Here is a 17507-nt window from a genome sequence, read left to right as displayed (position 1 = left end):
ACAACGTTATTGGAAGTCTAACTTATTTCTGTTATTTTACACTTGTTTTCACTAGTCCAAAATAAGAAAAGACTACTACTACTACTACTACTAATCAAATAGGAAAGGCCATCAGACAGAGATTGGGGGGCGGCGTGCAGAGGTGAGAGGTTTGGGACTTGGGAATAATGTTCATCTGCTTATTCTCATTTTTCTGCTCCAGGTCATTGCTGTTGGGTCAAAATTAAACGTGTCTTTGCAATTGGTATTTATTTTATGCACATATGAAATAGTATTTTTCTAGATTTGAGAAAGATTAAGCTTAAAAACGTGTAGAAACAAACCAGGAACCAAAAGCTACAACAGTCGAGGTTGTCCGGATGATTCTTAGTGGTGCACCTCCGTCACATGTGAAAGCTCAGCGTGGTTTAGATATCTGTGCGGTTGTTTTGAATTCGAGTATAGCCGTTTCTCTCTGACAGTGTGTGAACATGAAGCTCCTCACACACAACATGTTGACCTCTCACGTGAAGGGAGTCACTAAGGGATACCCGCTGCTCATTAAGGTAAACATCATGCTAGCATGGGGGCTAAGGATGCTAACACGGAGAGACGGTTGGCGGCGTGTTTTGATGTAGCAGCTAAACTGTCAAGTTGAATTTAGGCTCCGTTTTTAATAGAGAAGCGTTGTCTTTACATTTTAAAATATATTTTTCTAGCCGTTAAGCTTTAGATAAAAGTACATTGACCTGTTTGTTGACAAAAACTGGAGGGGGGAAATAACTGTATTCGTCCCTTTGATATGGATGGACACTGTTTATGGGTCAAAACACAACCCAAAGTTCCCTTTATTAGTAATAATGTTATTAGTACTACCACGAACACAGCCTAAACTGGTAAAAAGTAGAAATTTTGTAATTATGTATTGGTCTGTGCTGTAAATGTCAAAGATCTCTAAATAGTTTATTTTAATGTAAACTGTTTGAATTTAAGGTATGTTTATATTTACACCCGTTTTACAGAAGCTCCTTTATAAGTACCGGTAGGTTAATTCTTCTCTTCTCTGAATGAGTCTTTCATGTTGTTGGTGAACACTAACGTTTTCTCCGGATGTTGTCTGCAGGCCACTGAAGTAAAAGTCAATCAGCTGGACTTCAACCCTCAGTTTGTGAGCCGGATGATTCCCAAACTAGAGTGGGGAGCTCTCGTCCAGGCTGCAGAGGATGTGAGTCTTCTTCCCTTAATTTAACCACAGCTGGGTGACACAGAGGTGTTCCACAGAATTGGGTGAAAGTTTACTTTTCACAGCAAAGAAGGCTTTACCACGACTGGTGTCAAAACACTACCAAGGACTTCTTTATAGAGTTTACACTCTGGTTGTACTTTTTTTTTCCCTCCTGGGGTTAAAAAAAAACTAATTTTATATATACATTTTTCTATAACTAATGAGCATACTAAACAAGAGACCAGAATAAAAGAATAAAGTAAGAAGGTGGATGTTTAAAATTTAAAACTTCAAAATTACTGTAAACTTTTATGTCAAAAGAAGCAACATTGAACAGATGTTTATGTAGTTAAAATGATCAGAATAATCACAAGTCAGAAAAGGTTGGTATTGGGTGAAATTGTGTTTACATGATAACAATTTTTCACTTTTATGTCATGCTATTGTTTGTAGTAATCTTTTGTTCTTTTATTCTAAATATTTAACTTTAAATTGCTATTAAATTCAATTCAATTCAATTTTATTTGTATAGCCCAAAATCACAACAACAGTCGTCTTGATGGGCTTCGAAGTAAAACATGAACTCAAAAGGATCACGAATACAAAGAGTTCAATAGAAAAATACTAAAATGAACTAACAAACTGACTAAGCTATACTGGCATCCCTGCCCTTAGACCCCCCTTCGCGGTAAGGAAAAACTCCCAAAAAAAACGGATTCCTGAAAAAACGAAGAAACCTCAGGGGTGCCCGCATGAAGGAGGGATCCTCCCCCAGGACGGACAGGCGATTTACCAGAACTCTTAGAGAAGAATTAACTTATCTAAATCTACGACTACATATATAAAAGTCCAGCAGACGAGCTTCATCCAGCTGTGGTTGTGGGGACAGTCAAAGGCGCGAGTCGAGCCGGAGACAGGAACCACAGCCAGGTGTAGGAGCAGGAGCAGAGACGAGGTACTCGGTCAGGTACAGAGCAGAGACGAGCCAGAGATGAACCAGAGGCAGGATCCACAGCCAGGTGTAGGAGCAGGAGCAAAGGCGAGGTAAACGGTCAGGAACTGGAGCACGGATGAGCCAACTGGAGTCTGGAAGCACTCCCACTCCCCAGGAGGGGAGAGGAAAAGAGGGACAATACATGAATCGCACTGCACCAAACAGAGGCATGGAGAACTAAATGATAAATTATGATCAAGAATAGAGGAGAGGAAGGGTAGAAGTAGAAAAGAAAAGAGGACAGAACCCCAGTGTACCATAGTTACCCCAGCTTCAACTTCTAGCAGCCTTTTAAAACAAATAGTTACTATTAAGTTTAATTTAAACAAATAAACATTAAGTTAAATAATCTCTGAATACTAACTAGTCTGACAATAAGCCTGTCCAAAGAGGAATGTTTTCAGTCTAACTTTGAATGTAGAAACTGAGTCGGCCTCTCTTACATGAGCTGGGAGTTTATTCCATAAGACAGGGGCTTGGTGGCTAAACGCTCTACCTCCAACCGTACTTTTACTAATTCTAGGAACCACAAGCAGTCCTGCATTTTGCGAGCGAAGTGTTCTGTTTGGGTGGTAAGGGACTATGACGTCTTTGATAGAGGATGGGGCCATTCCATGTAAGGCCTTATAGGTTAACAGGAGGATCTTGAACTTGATTCTAGAATCAACTGGGAGCCAATGGAGCTAAACTAACACAGGAGTGATGTGATCTCTTCTGCTGGTTCCAGCTAACAATCTAGCTTCTGCGTTGTGAACAAGCTGGAGACTTCTTAAGGAACTCTTAGGACACGCTGCTAACAAGGAGTTACAGTAATCCAGTCTAGACGTAACAAATGCATGGATGAGTTTTTCAGCATCACTCATAGAAAGTATATTTCTGATCTTAGGAATATTCCGCAGGTGAAAAAAGGCAGTTCTACACGTCTGAGATATGTGAGCCTTAAAAGATAATTAAATTAAATCTGTACGAAGTGCGTGGTGTTTAATAAATGCAGATCAAGCCTCTAGGAGAGTTTTATGTTGTGCTTTGTAGCTTTGATATGTTTAATTGTTTTCCTCTTTCTCCCTCTTATAGTTGGGTTATCGACAGGACCTGCCTGGTGAACTTATTGCAGATTACGAGCAAAATGAAGAGTTCCTGAAGAAAGTACACAGAGTGCTGTTGGAGGTATGTGACAGACTGCAGAGTCAGGGGGGTATTCCAGAAAGCAGGTTATGTGAGTTACCACGATAATTTTGAGGCTAAGGAAGTTGATAACCTCAGCTTTCGGTTCCAAAAATGGAGGTATGTTTCAGGGTCAAGTTGCCATAGCAACTCATGCGCTGAACATAGCCTGGTCTGGAGCAGGTTTAGTTGAAGGTTAGTTTGTTTTCAGAGAGGTGAAGCAGCATGCCGTGTCCATTTGAAGATGATTTAGATAATAATACTTTTTCCACCATGAGAGGGTGATAAGACCACATATGGATGTTGGAAATATAAACTTTTACTTTGATCTAACTTAATTATTTGCTTCAGCTAAGATAAATCATTTTTTGAGTTCAGTTCACTTAAAAATAACACATAGTTTTCAGACAGTTATGTTACTTTCATTCAAATTAATTCAATTAAGTAAGTGTAACTTTGGTGCTGCTGTTAGATCGGCACCGCAAGGAATTGTGGGAAACCATTCCCTTTGTCTGTCTGGACGGATTTAGGTTTAAGTGTGGGTTTTTGACCAAATGTGTTTAGTTGTTTAGCTGTTTTACTGTGTTTTGCCGAGTTATTTTATCCTCTTATGCGTGTTATGTTTAATTCTTTCTGCAACACGAGTGAGAGAGAGGGAGAGGATGATGAGGTTATGTAGCTTATTTAGCACAAGCAGTGCTGACTTGTGTCAAAACGTTAAGTTAAAGTCAGAGTCATGATAAATGATTAGATGTCGTAATTTTCAAGTCCACACTGTATCAATTATTTCAATGTTATAAAAATGAAAATATCTGCAGCCTCGAACTTAGACATATGAGAGTTCCAGAAGTACAAGAAATTAAGATGGAAAAACATTTAATTGAATTCGATTATTATGACATTTAGTTAGATAAATATGTAAATTTTATTTGTATATTTTAGTTTTATAAACAATTGTTGAGTTGGATAGACATAAATATATATATATTTCCCTTAAGAGCATTTTGCGTCACAATGAAAATAGAAATGAGATAGAAACTCGTGCATTTACTTTGTCCGTTCTTTTTCTCCAAGCAGAAACTTTCTTTTGCTGATGATGCAGCCGTGTTACTTTTTTGATGGTCTTATAATCTTCATACGCCGTCATTAAAATCTCAGACTCGGCCTCACTAAAGTACAGCGCTCTCTTTTGTGACTCCGGAAATCGGCGATCCATTGACAATGTCTTTATGTACTTGCCGTGCACGTGCATTAACCAAGTCGAGCGTAACTCATATTCGGTCTTTTGGAACCCACATACCCAGAGTACTGTAAGCAAGTTCAGGCGGATTTCAGCCAGAGTTCAGGGTTAAAGTCAGGGTAGTTTAAAAATGCTTTCTGGAATACCCCCTAGGAGTCTCTAAACCTGATCCCAGTGAGCTATTGCCCTGCTTGTTTCGCAGCTAACCCCTGCTTCAGTATTTGTGATTAGCTGGATTGAAGGAGCCCAGTTTCTGATTGACTGAACAAACCTGATCAGTCAGCAGTTATGCTGACTGTCCTCTACTTTTCCTTCTGCGCTGCAAAACTGTAAACACCGTCTGGTCTGAAGTCTAAGCAGCATCAAAGCCAGTAGTGACGATGAAAGAGGGTAATCTACTGCAGTGTATTTCAACCAGTGTGCCGTAGGAAATTGCCCTCATTAACTGATCTAAAAACATTTTTCATCTCCAGGAAATCAGCTCTTTTTTCATCCAAACAGGCCCTGATAAAACACTGAGTAGTTAGGAATATAAAAGATCTTAAAATTACTTTTTCTTTGTGTTTATTTAATTCTATTAAAGACATTTTGATAAGAATGACTGTACTGCGATTTACCTGCAGCTATGACAGTTTGCGGAAAAGTCCCGCCCATTTAACTGTCTCCGCCAATCATTCTTGAAGGCTTAATCACATGTCATCAGTCTGACCAATCAGAAGTGCTTAAAGTCTTCACTTCCTTGTTCTTAATTCTGCTGATAAAGTCGCTCAGTTCTAACAAAAGTACCAGCTAAAGCTCGTCTTTAGCGGTGTAGCTTTCCACAGAGTCCGGTGTCAGACCGTGGAACAAGTGAACAAAACAATGAAGCTCAGAGACACGAGTCTTTCTGCAATTTTTCGGCAGTTTTCACACTACATCTCCCATGATGCATTGGCTTAAAGGGCCAGTGTCCCAGCGCACAACGAGTTGTCCTTGTGAAACGTCTTGAAACCACAACAAACAAACAGTTTCTTAATTTTCTAATATAACTTTCATTTCATCTCTTAGAAAAAAACAGCCGCAACTTCCTGCTCTTCCGGCAAAAATGCACGTGAGATTGCGGGGGGGGGGGGCTCAAAAAAAGTGTGCCGTGGCTCAAAAAAGGTTGAAAAACACTGATCTACTGAACGTGTCTCACTTTCTCCCAGAGTTACCTGCTTTATGCTTTTGACAGATGAGCCTGCTTCATGCATGTCACATTAAACAAAACAACCTATTTAAAGTCCAACTCGGTTTATCTCTTAATCTATTTTAAAGCGTTCACAGTGTCCGTTTAATTATAATTGTGCCATTTTTCAGCAAAATTAATAAACCTGTAGTTTTCTAGAACATAGTTTCTGCAGAACGGCAGGAGTTCATTAGAAATTCACCACTTAAATTGTGTGTGTGTGTGGGGGGGGCTGTTGGTGCAGAGTAAGCCTACCCCCACTTCCTATTATCCATCTGTTTTTACACTTACACACTAGTTTACAGTCCCTCACAACCCAAACCTATAGTGAGCAATATTGACACTATCCAGCTTTGAGGCAGATTCCAGCTCAGACGAGGATAAAGAAGTACATGGATCTGTTCGTCTGCAAGTGGATGCTTCAGAATGGAGTATAGCAGGGAGCTTGTGGCCTACTGGTTGTAGTTTCTAAATTACAGCTACATTTTTCCTTTGTTCTCCGCTCCGCCTCACAGGTGGAGGTGATGGAGGGATGTCTAAAGTGTCCTGAATCAGGACGGGAGTTCCCGATCACCAAAGGAATCCCCAACATGCTGCTGAACGAGGATGATGCCTAAGATCTCTGTATCTGCAGACCAAACCTTTCCCCCCGTTAAGACTGTGTGCAGAGAAACAGACCACTCTGTTATTAGTTGATAGTGCTTTTAGCATTTCAAGTGTCAGATACCCAAAGAGATGCTGAAAAAACCCATCTGGAAATGTTTGAACAAAGTGAACCCTTTTTGATTTTATCTGTATTTATTTTTATAACTTGTTTTTCTTAATAAAACTGTCCAGATTTTCCTCACAGCTGCAATCTGTGGTGTTTTTTTTCCATTTAAAAAAAAAAAAAAAAAAAAGGAGCTGTTTGTGCTGCAGGCGAGCCAAAGAGGTGGGCTCTGAACTGAATCGGTCCTCTCTGAGCCTGATGACGTGGCTGCAGGCTGCCTGCATTTGGCTTTAAGCAGAAGGAGGCAGGCAGGGTGGAAGTTGTTTTGGAGGAAGTTTTTTTTTTTTTTTTTTTTTTCTTAAAGCCACACATTACAGCTTTTCTTTTCACCCAGTCTGGGTGGGATCCAGTGATTTGAGATGCACCATGGTGTGTCTGATTACTCTTAAGCTTGAGGACAGATTGTGGTTTGGTCCATGCTGATAAATTAAGTGTTTTCTCCACGTTCTGCAGCAGGGGTGGAACAAAAGTCTGTTTGCTTGCAGTTATCATTTTTAGAAACTCTGCCAGAACCAGTGATGAAAGGGGGTGGGAGGAGGGGGGTTTGACCAGAAGCCTGGAGGCAGCCTGAGTGTTTCCTACCTTTTCCTTCTACTTAGAGCAATTACAGGCCTGCACCCGCAGCTATAATAACGGTATAATGGTATGGCAGCAGAGCAGCAATAAAAGCCACCCCTGGTAGATTAATAGTCGTCCCTAAGTGTAAAGCTGTAATTAACAATGAGACCAAAGAGGAACAACAAAAAGTAAAAGAATAAAAAGTGAAAGATAAATTAGGTCGGGCTGGTTTTCAAGTGCTTTAATGAAAGAAGAAAAGAAAATGTCTTTAACTTAGACTGCCGTTGATTATTTTTGATGCAAGACCTTTGGCTGCTATCATCAACAAGATTATCTAAAAAAAAATGTAAAATTTGGAAAAAAGGACATCAGAAAATTAACAAAAAGGGGGATTAACTCATTTCAATGTAAGGCTTTCTCCACACTTTCTCTGGTGTTAAACAAAAGGGGTGGAATTAAAGATGTTGCATCATAACAGTACTTTTATACATCTTGTCAGTTGGGTTTTACTGTCTTATGATAAGATGGTTTAATGGCAGGATGTATGTTTAAAAAAAAAGGTTTTAGGTTTTAGGTTACCTGCGGAGGGAACTGGATATTTTTCTGTCATATAGCTGCATGAGTGCACGCCTCTCCTGGAGAAAGCAGGATGGCTTTTGCCCACATAATCACAGCTCTGCCTTCACCCTGGTGGCATCCCGCCCCAGCACCTCTTCCTCCTCCTCCTCCTCATCCCTCCTTCATTCCTTCAGAGGAGCCTTCCTGGTTTCTCACTAAGGATCTGGAGAATCATGGAGTCACATCATGTAGTTGGTCTCCGTGTCTGATGAGCTCACAATCTTGAGCTCATTTATTTAAAATTCAACAGATTCTCCATGAAACTTCTTGACACTTAACTCTTAGATTTTTCTGGTGCATCTTTTTCTTTCTCTGAATAATTTTCTTGATGCTTCTGCAGTGAAGGGCCAACTCATTTTCCAACAGAAATCATATATGTTTTCATCTTCATTTCAGCGCAGGCTGCCTTCTGTTTACCCCTAACAGGGGATGGGAGGAACTTGATGGTCTTTTTTTTATATATAACCACATTTTCCCCGCCTGGAAGTGGATATGGGCCCGTTTTTTGCTGCGCGTTGCACGGAGCTGTCAGGAGGTAGACGCGCTGGAGGGGAGCTGCTTCACATAAGGTTCGCCGCTCAGGTTTTTGTCTGGAGGATCTGCGACATGGGCTGAGCTCATCAGATGACTGTTCTCCCATGAGCATCTCAATTATGAAAGACGGATAAAAATCGACTTTTATCGGCCAGACTGTCGTTTAATAATTTATAACTTTGATCACACCAGGAGAGTTTCCATCGGAAGGTTTTTCGGCTGCACTGTGGAGTTCATGATGATGCAGTATCCTGCAACTTTTCTTGGATAAACATTTTATTGAATTTGATAATGCGGGAGTGAGGATAAACATGTTAGAAACAGTCGTGTGAACGGTGTCCTATTGGTTTCTAAATTTCCGATTTCAAACAAAAATAACTTGGAACTGGACGCTCCGCTTTGACCACCTGTTTCGTGTTTTAAATCTCTTTACGCGCGCCTTTTCCTTGCCTGGGCGCAGCGTCAACTCCACTTTTTCGGTTGGTTCCTCCTCATCCTCAGCAGATAGACAACAATGTGGCTCCCCTGCCTGGCGCTGCTCCTGCTGCTGCTCCGGTTCTCCGGGGTTCTGCTGGTGGACGGGTTCAACACGTGTCAGTCCATCAACCTGGACGCGCAAAAGTCGCGGCGCATCGAAGCGGTCCGTGGACAGATCCTCAGCAAGCTTCGCATCCGCAGCCCACCCGACGACGACGACGAGCCCCTGCCGGGTGGCGTGCCCCCCGAGGTCATGCTGCTCTACAACAGCACGCGGGAGCTGCTGAAAGAGCGCGCGCGGCAAGCGGAGTCGGCGTGCGAGCGCGAAAGCAGCGAGGAGGACTATTACGCCAAAGAGGTGCAGAGGATTGACATGCTGCCCCCCCGCACCGACTCCAGTGAGTACAGACAGGTGGCTCAGACAAATAGACTGACATTTTTCCCCCCATCAACGTTAGAATTCATTTCACACACTCAAGCAATTTACAAAACCCGTTAGACTGCAGGGATTTATTATTTCCAATTAAAATCCGCGCAGACTTGTTTTGTTCAGTCTAAAAAAATGTAACATGTTCCAGTTATTATACAACTCTGTAAATATTAAGTCAATTTAAACTAGTAAAATACCAAAAACCTAAAACTAAAAAAAGAATAAACAGATTTACTACTGAAATACATACATTTTTACGCATTTCTATCGAAGTATTGTGTGACTAACTAAATCACCACATAGTCCAACACTCAATAGTTTATTAATAGACTCAGAGAGCTGCTTCCAAATGAATCTAAGAGGTGTTAGAAAAGAAGAAGAAAAAAATGAACATATTTTAGTAAATTTCATCCTTCATAGCATTCACCAAAGAATGCAAATCTTCTCTGATTGAAAGAGGGTCTCTTCTGAGTTACTTCTTCACTTTTAGATAATTAAGATTTATTACACTCCAAAATTACACAATTGTGTGGGCTTTATTTTCCTGCAGTAAAACAAATCCATCAGCTGTACATTAAACATAAGACCTGTTGCTTTGAGTTACTGTGTCATAGCCTGTAATTTGGTGTGAAGACACTCCTCAGCAGTAATTACGTCTGAGACAATGCATCAGTCCGGCAGTCTGAAGGTGCACGAGACGTCACTGTGGTGTTACTCATCCTTTTGTGCTTTGGTTTCTTTCTTATCATCCAGATACTGTGCAACCAGAAGCACCTAGCCACTTTTACAGAGTCGTCTCTTTCGACGTCAGCGGAGTCGACCTTACAAACAGCACCTTGGTAAAGGCTGAGTTCAGGATCTTTAGAGCTCCCAACCCGCAGTCCCGGGCCTCAGAGCAGAGAGTGGAGATCTATCAGGTAACTGCTGATAGTTCACAGATGTTTCTGTTTACATTGGAAGGCAGCAGAACCTTCAAAGTTAAGCTTTTCTCTTTGAGGCTGACATTATTTATTAATCAGATTAGCAAAAAAGGTGCTCGTGCATCAATTTGTGAAAAAAAAGTATCAACATCTCTGCATGCATTGTCTTACTTCTGTTTTCTTTGTGTTCATTGCATCAGTTACTCCGACCTGAGGAAGATAGCACCTCCACTCAACGTTACATCGACTCTCGCACAGTTCAGCCAAGGGCCAAGGGAAGCTGGATGTCCATGGACGTCACGGAAACCGTTAAAGATTGGGTGTCAGATCCAGGTCAGCCTAATCAGCAGCTAACTCTTAGCCACACAGCAGTGTTTGTATATTTCATCGTCTTTTTCTGCTGACTCCCACCTCAGAGAATAACCTTGGACTCAAGCTGGGCGTCCACTGTCCCTGCTGCACCTTCGTCCCATCCACCAACAACATAGTGCCCAACAAGAGTGAAGAGCTAGAAGTTTTGTTTGCTGGTCAGTTCCTGCCGCAGTTACAATGGTTTTAACTTATTCTGAGGGGTGCTCATTAGCTGTTTAGCACGTAAAATTAGTTTAGTTATAGCTGTATGTGAAAATTAGTCTTTAAAGTTGCCACAAGATTCACATAAACCTGAGAACTAGAGTCCCAGACTTTTACTGAGCTGCAGAAGTGGAGTTAAACTTAGCTTCTGTTTTATAGTTGTGGTAACGTGGAGGTGAGAACTGCAGGTCACAACTTCAAGAAGGGAGTCTTCTGTGAGGCGCCTCCAAAGCGATACATGATTCAAACCATCGTACATGAATAAAAGAGAAACTGTTTTTCCACACACTGAGATACTGTTGAATACCAGACTGTCTGTGTTGCCTCATGTAGGCCCTCAAATTATGGCGCTCTTAGGATTTACACACAGCTTAGCCAAGTCTGGATTTTTTCTTTTTCTTCACTCTTGGTTTAAAAAGTAAAGCAATTTGTGATACTGATGTAAGACAAGCGTGGGCTTGTGCTGAGCTCCTGTGCGCCTGTGGTTTAGAGAAAAAAAAATATTTAGCAAATTGTCAGTAGTGGTCTCAAAATCATCTGGATCTGATTGTGCTTTTTCTCCATTTTCTGTTTATCAAAATCTGAGACATTCAAAGTAAATTTATTTGATGGGCTTCAGACAAACTGGAGAGAGTGAGGGTAGCTGTAAAAGAGTCAGTTTAAAAATCCCGCACACAAACTGAATAACTGTTCACTTGACAGAATTTCCCTAAATCTTCATGGGGCCAGAAGGAGAAAAACCTTCTGCTTTTTTATTCCAAAAGCAGACAGAACATAGAGAATGACCGTCGTCTGCTGCACTGACTGTCACACTGCTCTCTGCAGGTGTGGATGATGAGCGGCTTCGTCAGATGAGAAGACCGGGTCAGGTCAAAGGCCAGGCAGATTACAGTACCAAGACGCCACATCTCATCCTCACCCTGCTTCCCAGTGACAGAGTGGACAACCCGGCCAGGAAGAGCCGCAAGAAGAGGGCAGCTGCCACAGACGCCACGACCTGCTCCCGGTAAGCCGCCAAGCAGCCACTCACGTGCGGTTTTGTCTGACTTACCGACAGCTCTGACACTCCTCCAGGATTTGTCCCTTTGTAAGTTTACAGTCTTGTCAAAATGTTTGTTGCTTGATTTCACTTTTTTCCCCCTCGTGACCCACTTTGCAGACTATTGTTTGGGCAAACTAACAATCCTGATCCGGTGTTTAGATTGCAGGGTAACAGGCGTGCAGTGTTTTTATTTAGACTACCTCGCAGTGCAGGGGAAAACTCTGGCAGCCTTGCATAGTCATTATGTTGTGATCCCTGGTTCCTCAGAGGCGACCTGTTGTAATTTTCCCATGACCCAACTCGGGCTGTAGCTCTGCAGAGCAGAACGGCAGCTGAACTGCATTGTGCGTGTCTGTTTGTGCGACTTAGTGGTTCGGATCAGGGCTGCTGCCTACGCTCGCTTTATATCGACTTCAGGCGTGACCTCAACTGGAAGTGGATCCATGAGCCAAAAGGTTACAAAGCCAACTTCTGTGCCGGCAGCTGTCCTTACCTCTGGAGCACCAACAACCACTACAACATGGTGAGTTTCCGGGCCATCCATTTGTGGGCAGATATTATAATTCAATCTAGAGTCAACCAGATGACAAGTGTAAAATGCACTTGAAGCAAAGAGACAGAACAGATAATGTCAGGTGAGAGTGAGGCTTTTTTTTTACAACTGAAATCTAATGTGACATATGATGAGTTTTTTTGATTCCACGTGTTACCGGTTGCTTTTGTGTCCAGAATACTGACAGCTCTTCTGATGAAGAGGTTTTACTCATGTAACCTCAGCATAGGACCACAACTAACCTTTGTATGCATAACTTACAGAGAGGAGTCCAATAAAACTCAGAAGTATTTGTATCTGTACTGAAGAACAACCTCTGTATTAAAAATAGTTTGACTCCCAGAAGAATGTTGTCAATTTTTAAATTCATTTAACAGAAGTGTTTTAACCAGTTTATCCAAGCCATTAATGAATCATAGAGAGTACTCTGCACCATGTGAGCTTCCTGCTGTTATGGCTATAAGCCACATTATCAAGATTCAAGATTCAAGATTCAAGAGGTTTTTATTGCCATATTCTGTGTAGCTACACAGAGTAGGAATTTGTTTCGGTGCAAATGTGCAACATAAAACAGAAGAACAGTAAGCAACAAAATTTTTACACAATGGACATAACAAAAAATATAAATAGAGTCAGTAGTGCAAGGAGTGTCAAAACAGTGCAACTGAGAATGTTCAAGGTGCAGGTAGTGGGCTGGTGACTGGTTGGACATTGACGTGAAATTTAGGGGGGGGTTACAGGGCGTTTAAGAGTCTGACTGCAGAGGGAAAGAAACTGTTCTTGTGTCTGGAGGTTCTGGTCCTGATGGACCTTAGCCTCCTGCCTGAAGGGAGTAGTTTCAGTAGGGAATGTCCAGGGTGGGAAGGGTCGGCAGCTATCCGGCCTGCACGTCCCCGGGTTCTGGAGACATATAGTTCCTGGACAGATGGGAGGCTGCAGCCGATCACCTTCTCTGCTGAGCGCACAATACGCTGTAGTCTGTTAATGTCCCTGGTTGTGGCACTAGTGTACCACACGGTGATGGAGGAGGTGAGGATGGACTCAATGATGGCCGTGTAGAACTGCACCATCATCTGGGCCGGCAGCCGGGCTTTCTTCAACCGCCACAGGAAGTACATCCTCTGCTGGGCCTTTTTGAGGAGAGAGCAGATGGACGGCTCCCACTTGAGGTCCTGCGTGATGGTGGTGCCGAGGAAACGCACAGAGTCCACTAGGGTGATGGGAGAGTCTGTCAGGATGAGAGGGGGTGAGGGGGCTGTGACTCTCCTGAAGTCCACTATCAACTCCACTGTCTTCTGAGTGTTCAGCTCCAGGTTGTTGATGCTGCACCACGACACCAGCCGGTCCACCTCCCTCCTATAGGCAGACTCATCATCATTAGAGATGAGTCCGATGAGGGTGGTGTCATCTGCAAACTTGATCAGTTTGACAGAGTCATGGCTGGAGGTGCAGCAGTTAGTGTACAGGGAGAAGAGTAGAGGGGAAAGTACACAGCCCTGTGGAGTTCCTGTGCTGATAGATTGGGTGGTGGAGACATTCTTCCCCAGCCGCACACACTGCCTCCGGTCCATGAGGAAGTCAGTAATCCACCTACAGGTGGAGTCAGGCACGTTGAGCTGGAGGAGCTTTTCCTGGAGCAGAGAGGGGAGGATGGTATTGAACGCAGAGCTGAAGTCCACAAACAGGATCCTAGCATAGGTTCCCGGGGAGTCCAGATGCTGCAGGATGAAGTGGAGGGCCAGGTTGATAGCGTCGTCTACAGACCTGTTGGCTCTGTAGGCGAACTGCAGAGGGTCCAGGAGGGGGGAGGTGAAGGATTTGAGGTGGGGGAGGACCAGACGCTCGAATGACTTCATGACTACAGACGTAAGTGCCACAGGCCTGTAGTCATTGAGGCCAGTTATGCGGGGCTTCTTGGGGACAGGGACGATGGTGGACAGTTTGAAGCAGGCTGGGACGTGGCAGGCCTCCAGGGAGGTGTTGAAAATGTCTGTGAAGACAAAAACTCTGAGACACACTGATGGTTGAGGGTTAATATAAAGTATAAACAGTAAATAACCTAAGTTGGGCCCTACAGTGAAGCTGTGACCTATGCAGTCTGTTCTCCACCCTTAAGTAGCTGGGATAGGCTCCAGCAACCCCTGTGACCCTGCACAAGCAATAATGATGGATGGATGGATCCCAAATGGACCCTTGTGGAACATAACATCGAGACTGTCTCATATTATGTGCATGAAGGATTTTGGGCTGATTCCTGTTGAGAAAGACATAGCAAACTGTGTTGACACGTTATTTTTATCCAAGCAAAAAAAAGAATATTGAGCCATTCTTAGGTTAACATGACTGGCTATAAAAACTAAATTCCTCACTCTTGTGATAGCCTATGCAGTGTGTCAATAAAAGTACTTTGCTGGTGTTTTTTTAGGGTTTTTAAAGCAAAACAATACCAAAGCAGATTACACTTTTAGAATAACAAGTCTCTGCAGTAAAGGTGCTAAAATGCATTCTGGCATTTTTCAGTCCAAATTTGTCCTCAGTTCTGAGTAAACGCCCACTCCTTCCTTCTGTCTGGAGAAGTAAATGCATGGATGAAAGGATCAAATATGTGCAGCCAAACTGAGCTACTGAAATTACTCAAAAACATTGCATCTTTTAAATTACAGTCATTTTCTTCAGGAGTTTTCTTTTATAAAATAGCAGTGCCATAGAGTTCTCTCCTAACATGTTTTCTTTGTGATGGTATTTTTTAATAATGCATAACCTAAAGCAAATGGCTGAATGCTATTTCTACACTTCACAGCTCCTCAGTTATTTTGGAAATGGGTTTGCAGGCTACATTTTTCAGTTGAGCCAAGAAGAGAGAAATCAGATCTGAGTTTTTCTTTTTTTATTTCACTTTCTCTGAGTCTAAAGATTCATGACCCTTTGAGCTGAATAATTTCAGTGGAAACAGTGACAGGCTTCTTGGAGTGCAGGTGCAGCCAAACTACATAAACAGAAGCATCTGTGATTGTCAGAAAAATCCCAAAAGCTTCTCAGTCTCTCTGGTGAAACTCCTCAGTTTGAGCCAAACTGCAGTCAAACTGCAGCCTGGCTATAATGCACAGACAGTTTGAAGTGCGGGCGATGTTTCTACCCTAAATGAGCTTGAAGTGCATTGTTTGTGGTGACTAAATACCACAGTTAGCTAAGAATGGTTAACCCCAGTGTCATAAGTGGGCTGCCACCTCACAGAAGCCTTTTTACAGAACATATAAGTTTTTGCAACACAGTGTGTTTATCTCAGATGAAGGCTTGGTATGGACATTTTACAATCATTTCAAAACCTCCTTCACCTTTCAAGGCTTTTATTAAAAACTTCAGAAGTTTTTTTCACAAGTGTTTGACATTGTAACTTGCAAAAAATAACTGTTTTAAACTCACATTTCTGTAATTGTTGCCCAAATGAATGGAAATATCAATATTGCCCTCTTCTTTCTGCATGTGTGTGTTTTTTTTTCTGTGGCAATGTAAAGGAGACCTTTGTAATTTTGTGCATGTCCCCAATAAAACACATTCAGAACCCCAAATTAAATAAATCAGACGACATTTTAGAGCCGAGCTGTAAAGCTGGCAGGTTTGACCTGATTTTGCTCTTTTTCTGTCCTTTTTTCATTTCCCACATGTTGTTTGTCATTGATAAATTACTATTTAGCACATTTTTAAGTGTTTTGTTAAAAACAAAAGACTTCTGACTTTAAATAATAAGTTAGTCTTTAGTGTCTAACTTAATCTTTACAGCAATTCTTATGTACTTTGCTATCAGTGCTCTTCAGGGTGTTTGCTCCCTTTCACTGGAAGCCAGGATTGTTTAAGTAAATTATTCTCCATAATTACCGTAAGAATGCTCACTATTTTATCCTGCTAAAAATGAGCCAGACTCTTAGGAGAAATCTGAGAAAGTCTGTGAACTAACATTCTCCAGGCTGTTTGGCTGAGTTTGAATGCTTCTCTTGTTAAAAATGTGAGAAATCTCCAATGTTAAAGGTTGAGTCAGACTTGTAGAATCCTTCTTAATATGATTTGACTTATTCACTTTGCCAAAGGTGCTTAAATCAACATGAACGTTCAAATAATTCATCTTGTTTTATTCTTATTTCAGAGAACATCTCAGAAGCCGTTTTTGCTTCGTCACTGTGGAGAATTGTGGGCGAACTGATGAGAAAAACAAAGATTTCTAAAAAAGTCCCCAAACTTTCTATCAGCCGATCTCAGCCAGCTTTTTGGCTTTAGTGTACAGATGTGAGAACTGAATCCATCTTCTTATATAACCATAAATAAGCCTGTTTCCCCACAATGTCACACTGTGATTTAGTTGCCTGGCGATGTTAGAAAAACACATCACAACTCTCTTGTGGAATAACCAAAAATGCTCAGGCTTGGCCAAAAAACGTTTTTATGCCTGGTCTCATCGTTCACCGGAAAAAACTGGTTAAAAATCACATTTTCAGGGAATTAAAAATATCTCCATCTCTGTTTCCTGGTCAGATCCTGCCCCTGTACAACAAGCTGAACCCAGAGGCCTCCGCCTCCCCCTGCTGTGTTCCCCAGGAGCTGGAGCCCCTTACCATCATGTACTTCATAGGACGCACACCACGTGTTGAGCAGCTCTCCAATATGGTTGTGAAATCCTGTAAGTGCCGTTAAGGGGCCCAAAGAGGAGAAGAACGGGACTGGACCAGAACTGAAAACGACTCCTTTTGGACTGATCCCCTGATGAATAAGCTTGGCTCTTTGATAAACTCTGGCAGACTTTTGAAAAATTATTTTTTTACTTTATCTGAATCAGAAACAAGGACTTTTTTTTCTTTCTTACAGTCATGAAAGCTTTTCCCATCATTTTTTACCTCCCTGGAATTTTCCATTTGATATAGGACACTGTATGAAAACATAAATCTATTAAACCTGTCCTCGAGTATTAAAATCTAAAAGTGTGTTGAACATTTGGGCTTGGTTTGGTCTGCTTGCTGGAAGCTTTTGACTTCGTCTCCATCCCTGCAGCGGACAGAGCCAGACGTCGACTTGTTTGCTTTTGGTCTTCAAGGTGTTGATTGCATAAAAGCAGTGTGAGAAGACTCACAGACTCAAAGATTCAAAGGCAAAGGAGGCAGGGAACAGACAGAAAAGAGAAAGAAGCTGTGTCCAGGAAGAGGCCCTGCCAGCTCTTTGCGGTTTTGGGCTGAAA

General features: G+C 42.0%; 2 protein-coding genes across 2 annotated transcripts; both read left to right on the top strand.

Moving 5' to 3' along the window:
* Positions 1–346: 346 nt before the first annotated feature.
* Positions 347–6663, top strand: trmt112 (tRNA methyltransferase subunit 11-2). Its single transcript, XM_004073150.4, has 4 exons — positions 347–545; positions 1103–1204; positions 3273–3365; positions 6325–6663. Exons 1-4 carry the CDS (start codon positions 471–473, stop codon positions 6424–6426), a joined length of 372 nt encoding a protein of 123 aa, XP_004073198.1. The 5' UTR covers positions 347–470; the 3' UTR covers positions 6427–6663.
* Positions 6664–7880: 1217 nt separating this feature from the next.
* LOC101155037 (transforming growth factor beta-2) lies at positions 7881–17265 on the top strand. The gene is made up of 7 exons (XM_004073149.4): positions 7881–9163; positions 9949–10112; positions 10316–10448; positions 10532–10642; positions 11514–11694; positions 12100–12253; positions 16811–17265. The coding sequence occupies exons 1-7, from the start codon at positions 8803–8805 to the stop codon at positions 16967–16969; spliced, it is 1263 nt and encodes a 420-aa protein (XP_004073197.1). The 5' UTR covers positions 7881–8802; the 3' UTR covers positions 16970–17265.
* Positions 17266–17507: the final 242 nt, after the last annotated feature.

This window comes from Oryzias latipes, chromosome 10 (genome assembly GCF_002234675.1).
Source record: "Oryzias latipes chromosome 10, ASM223467v1".
Lineage (NCBI taxonomy): Eukaryota > Metazoa > Chordata > Actinopteri > Beloniformes > Adrianichthyidae > Oryzias > Oryzias latipes.
This window is presented reverse-complemented; position numbering and strand designations above follow the sequence as displayed.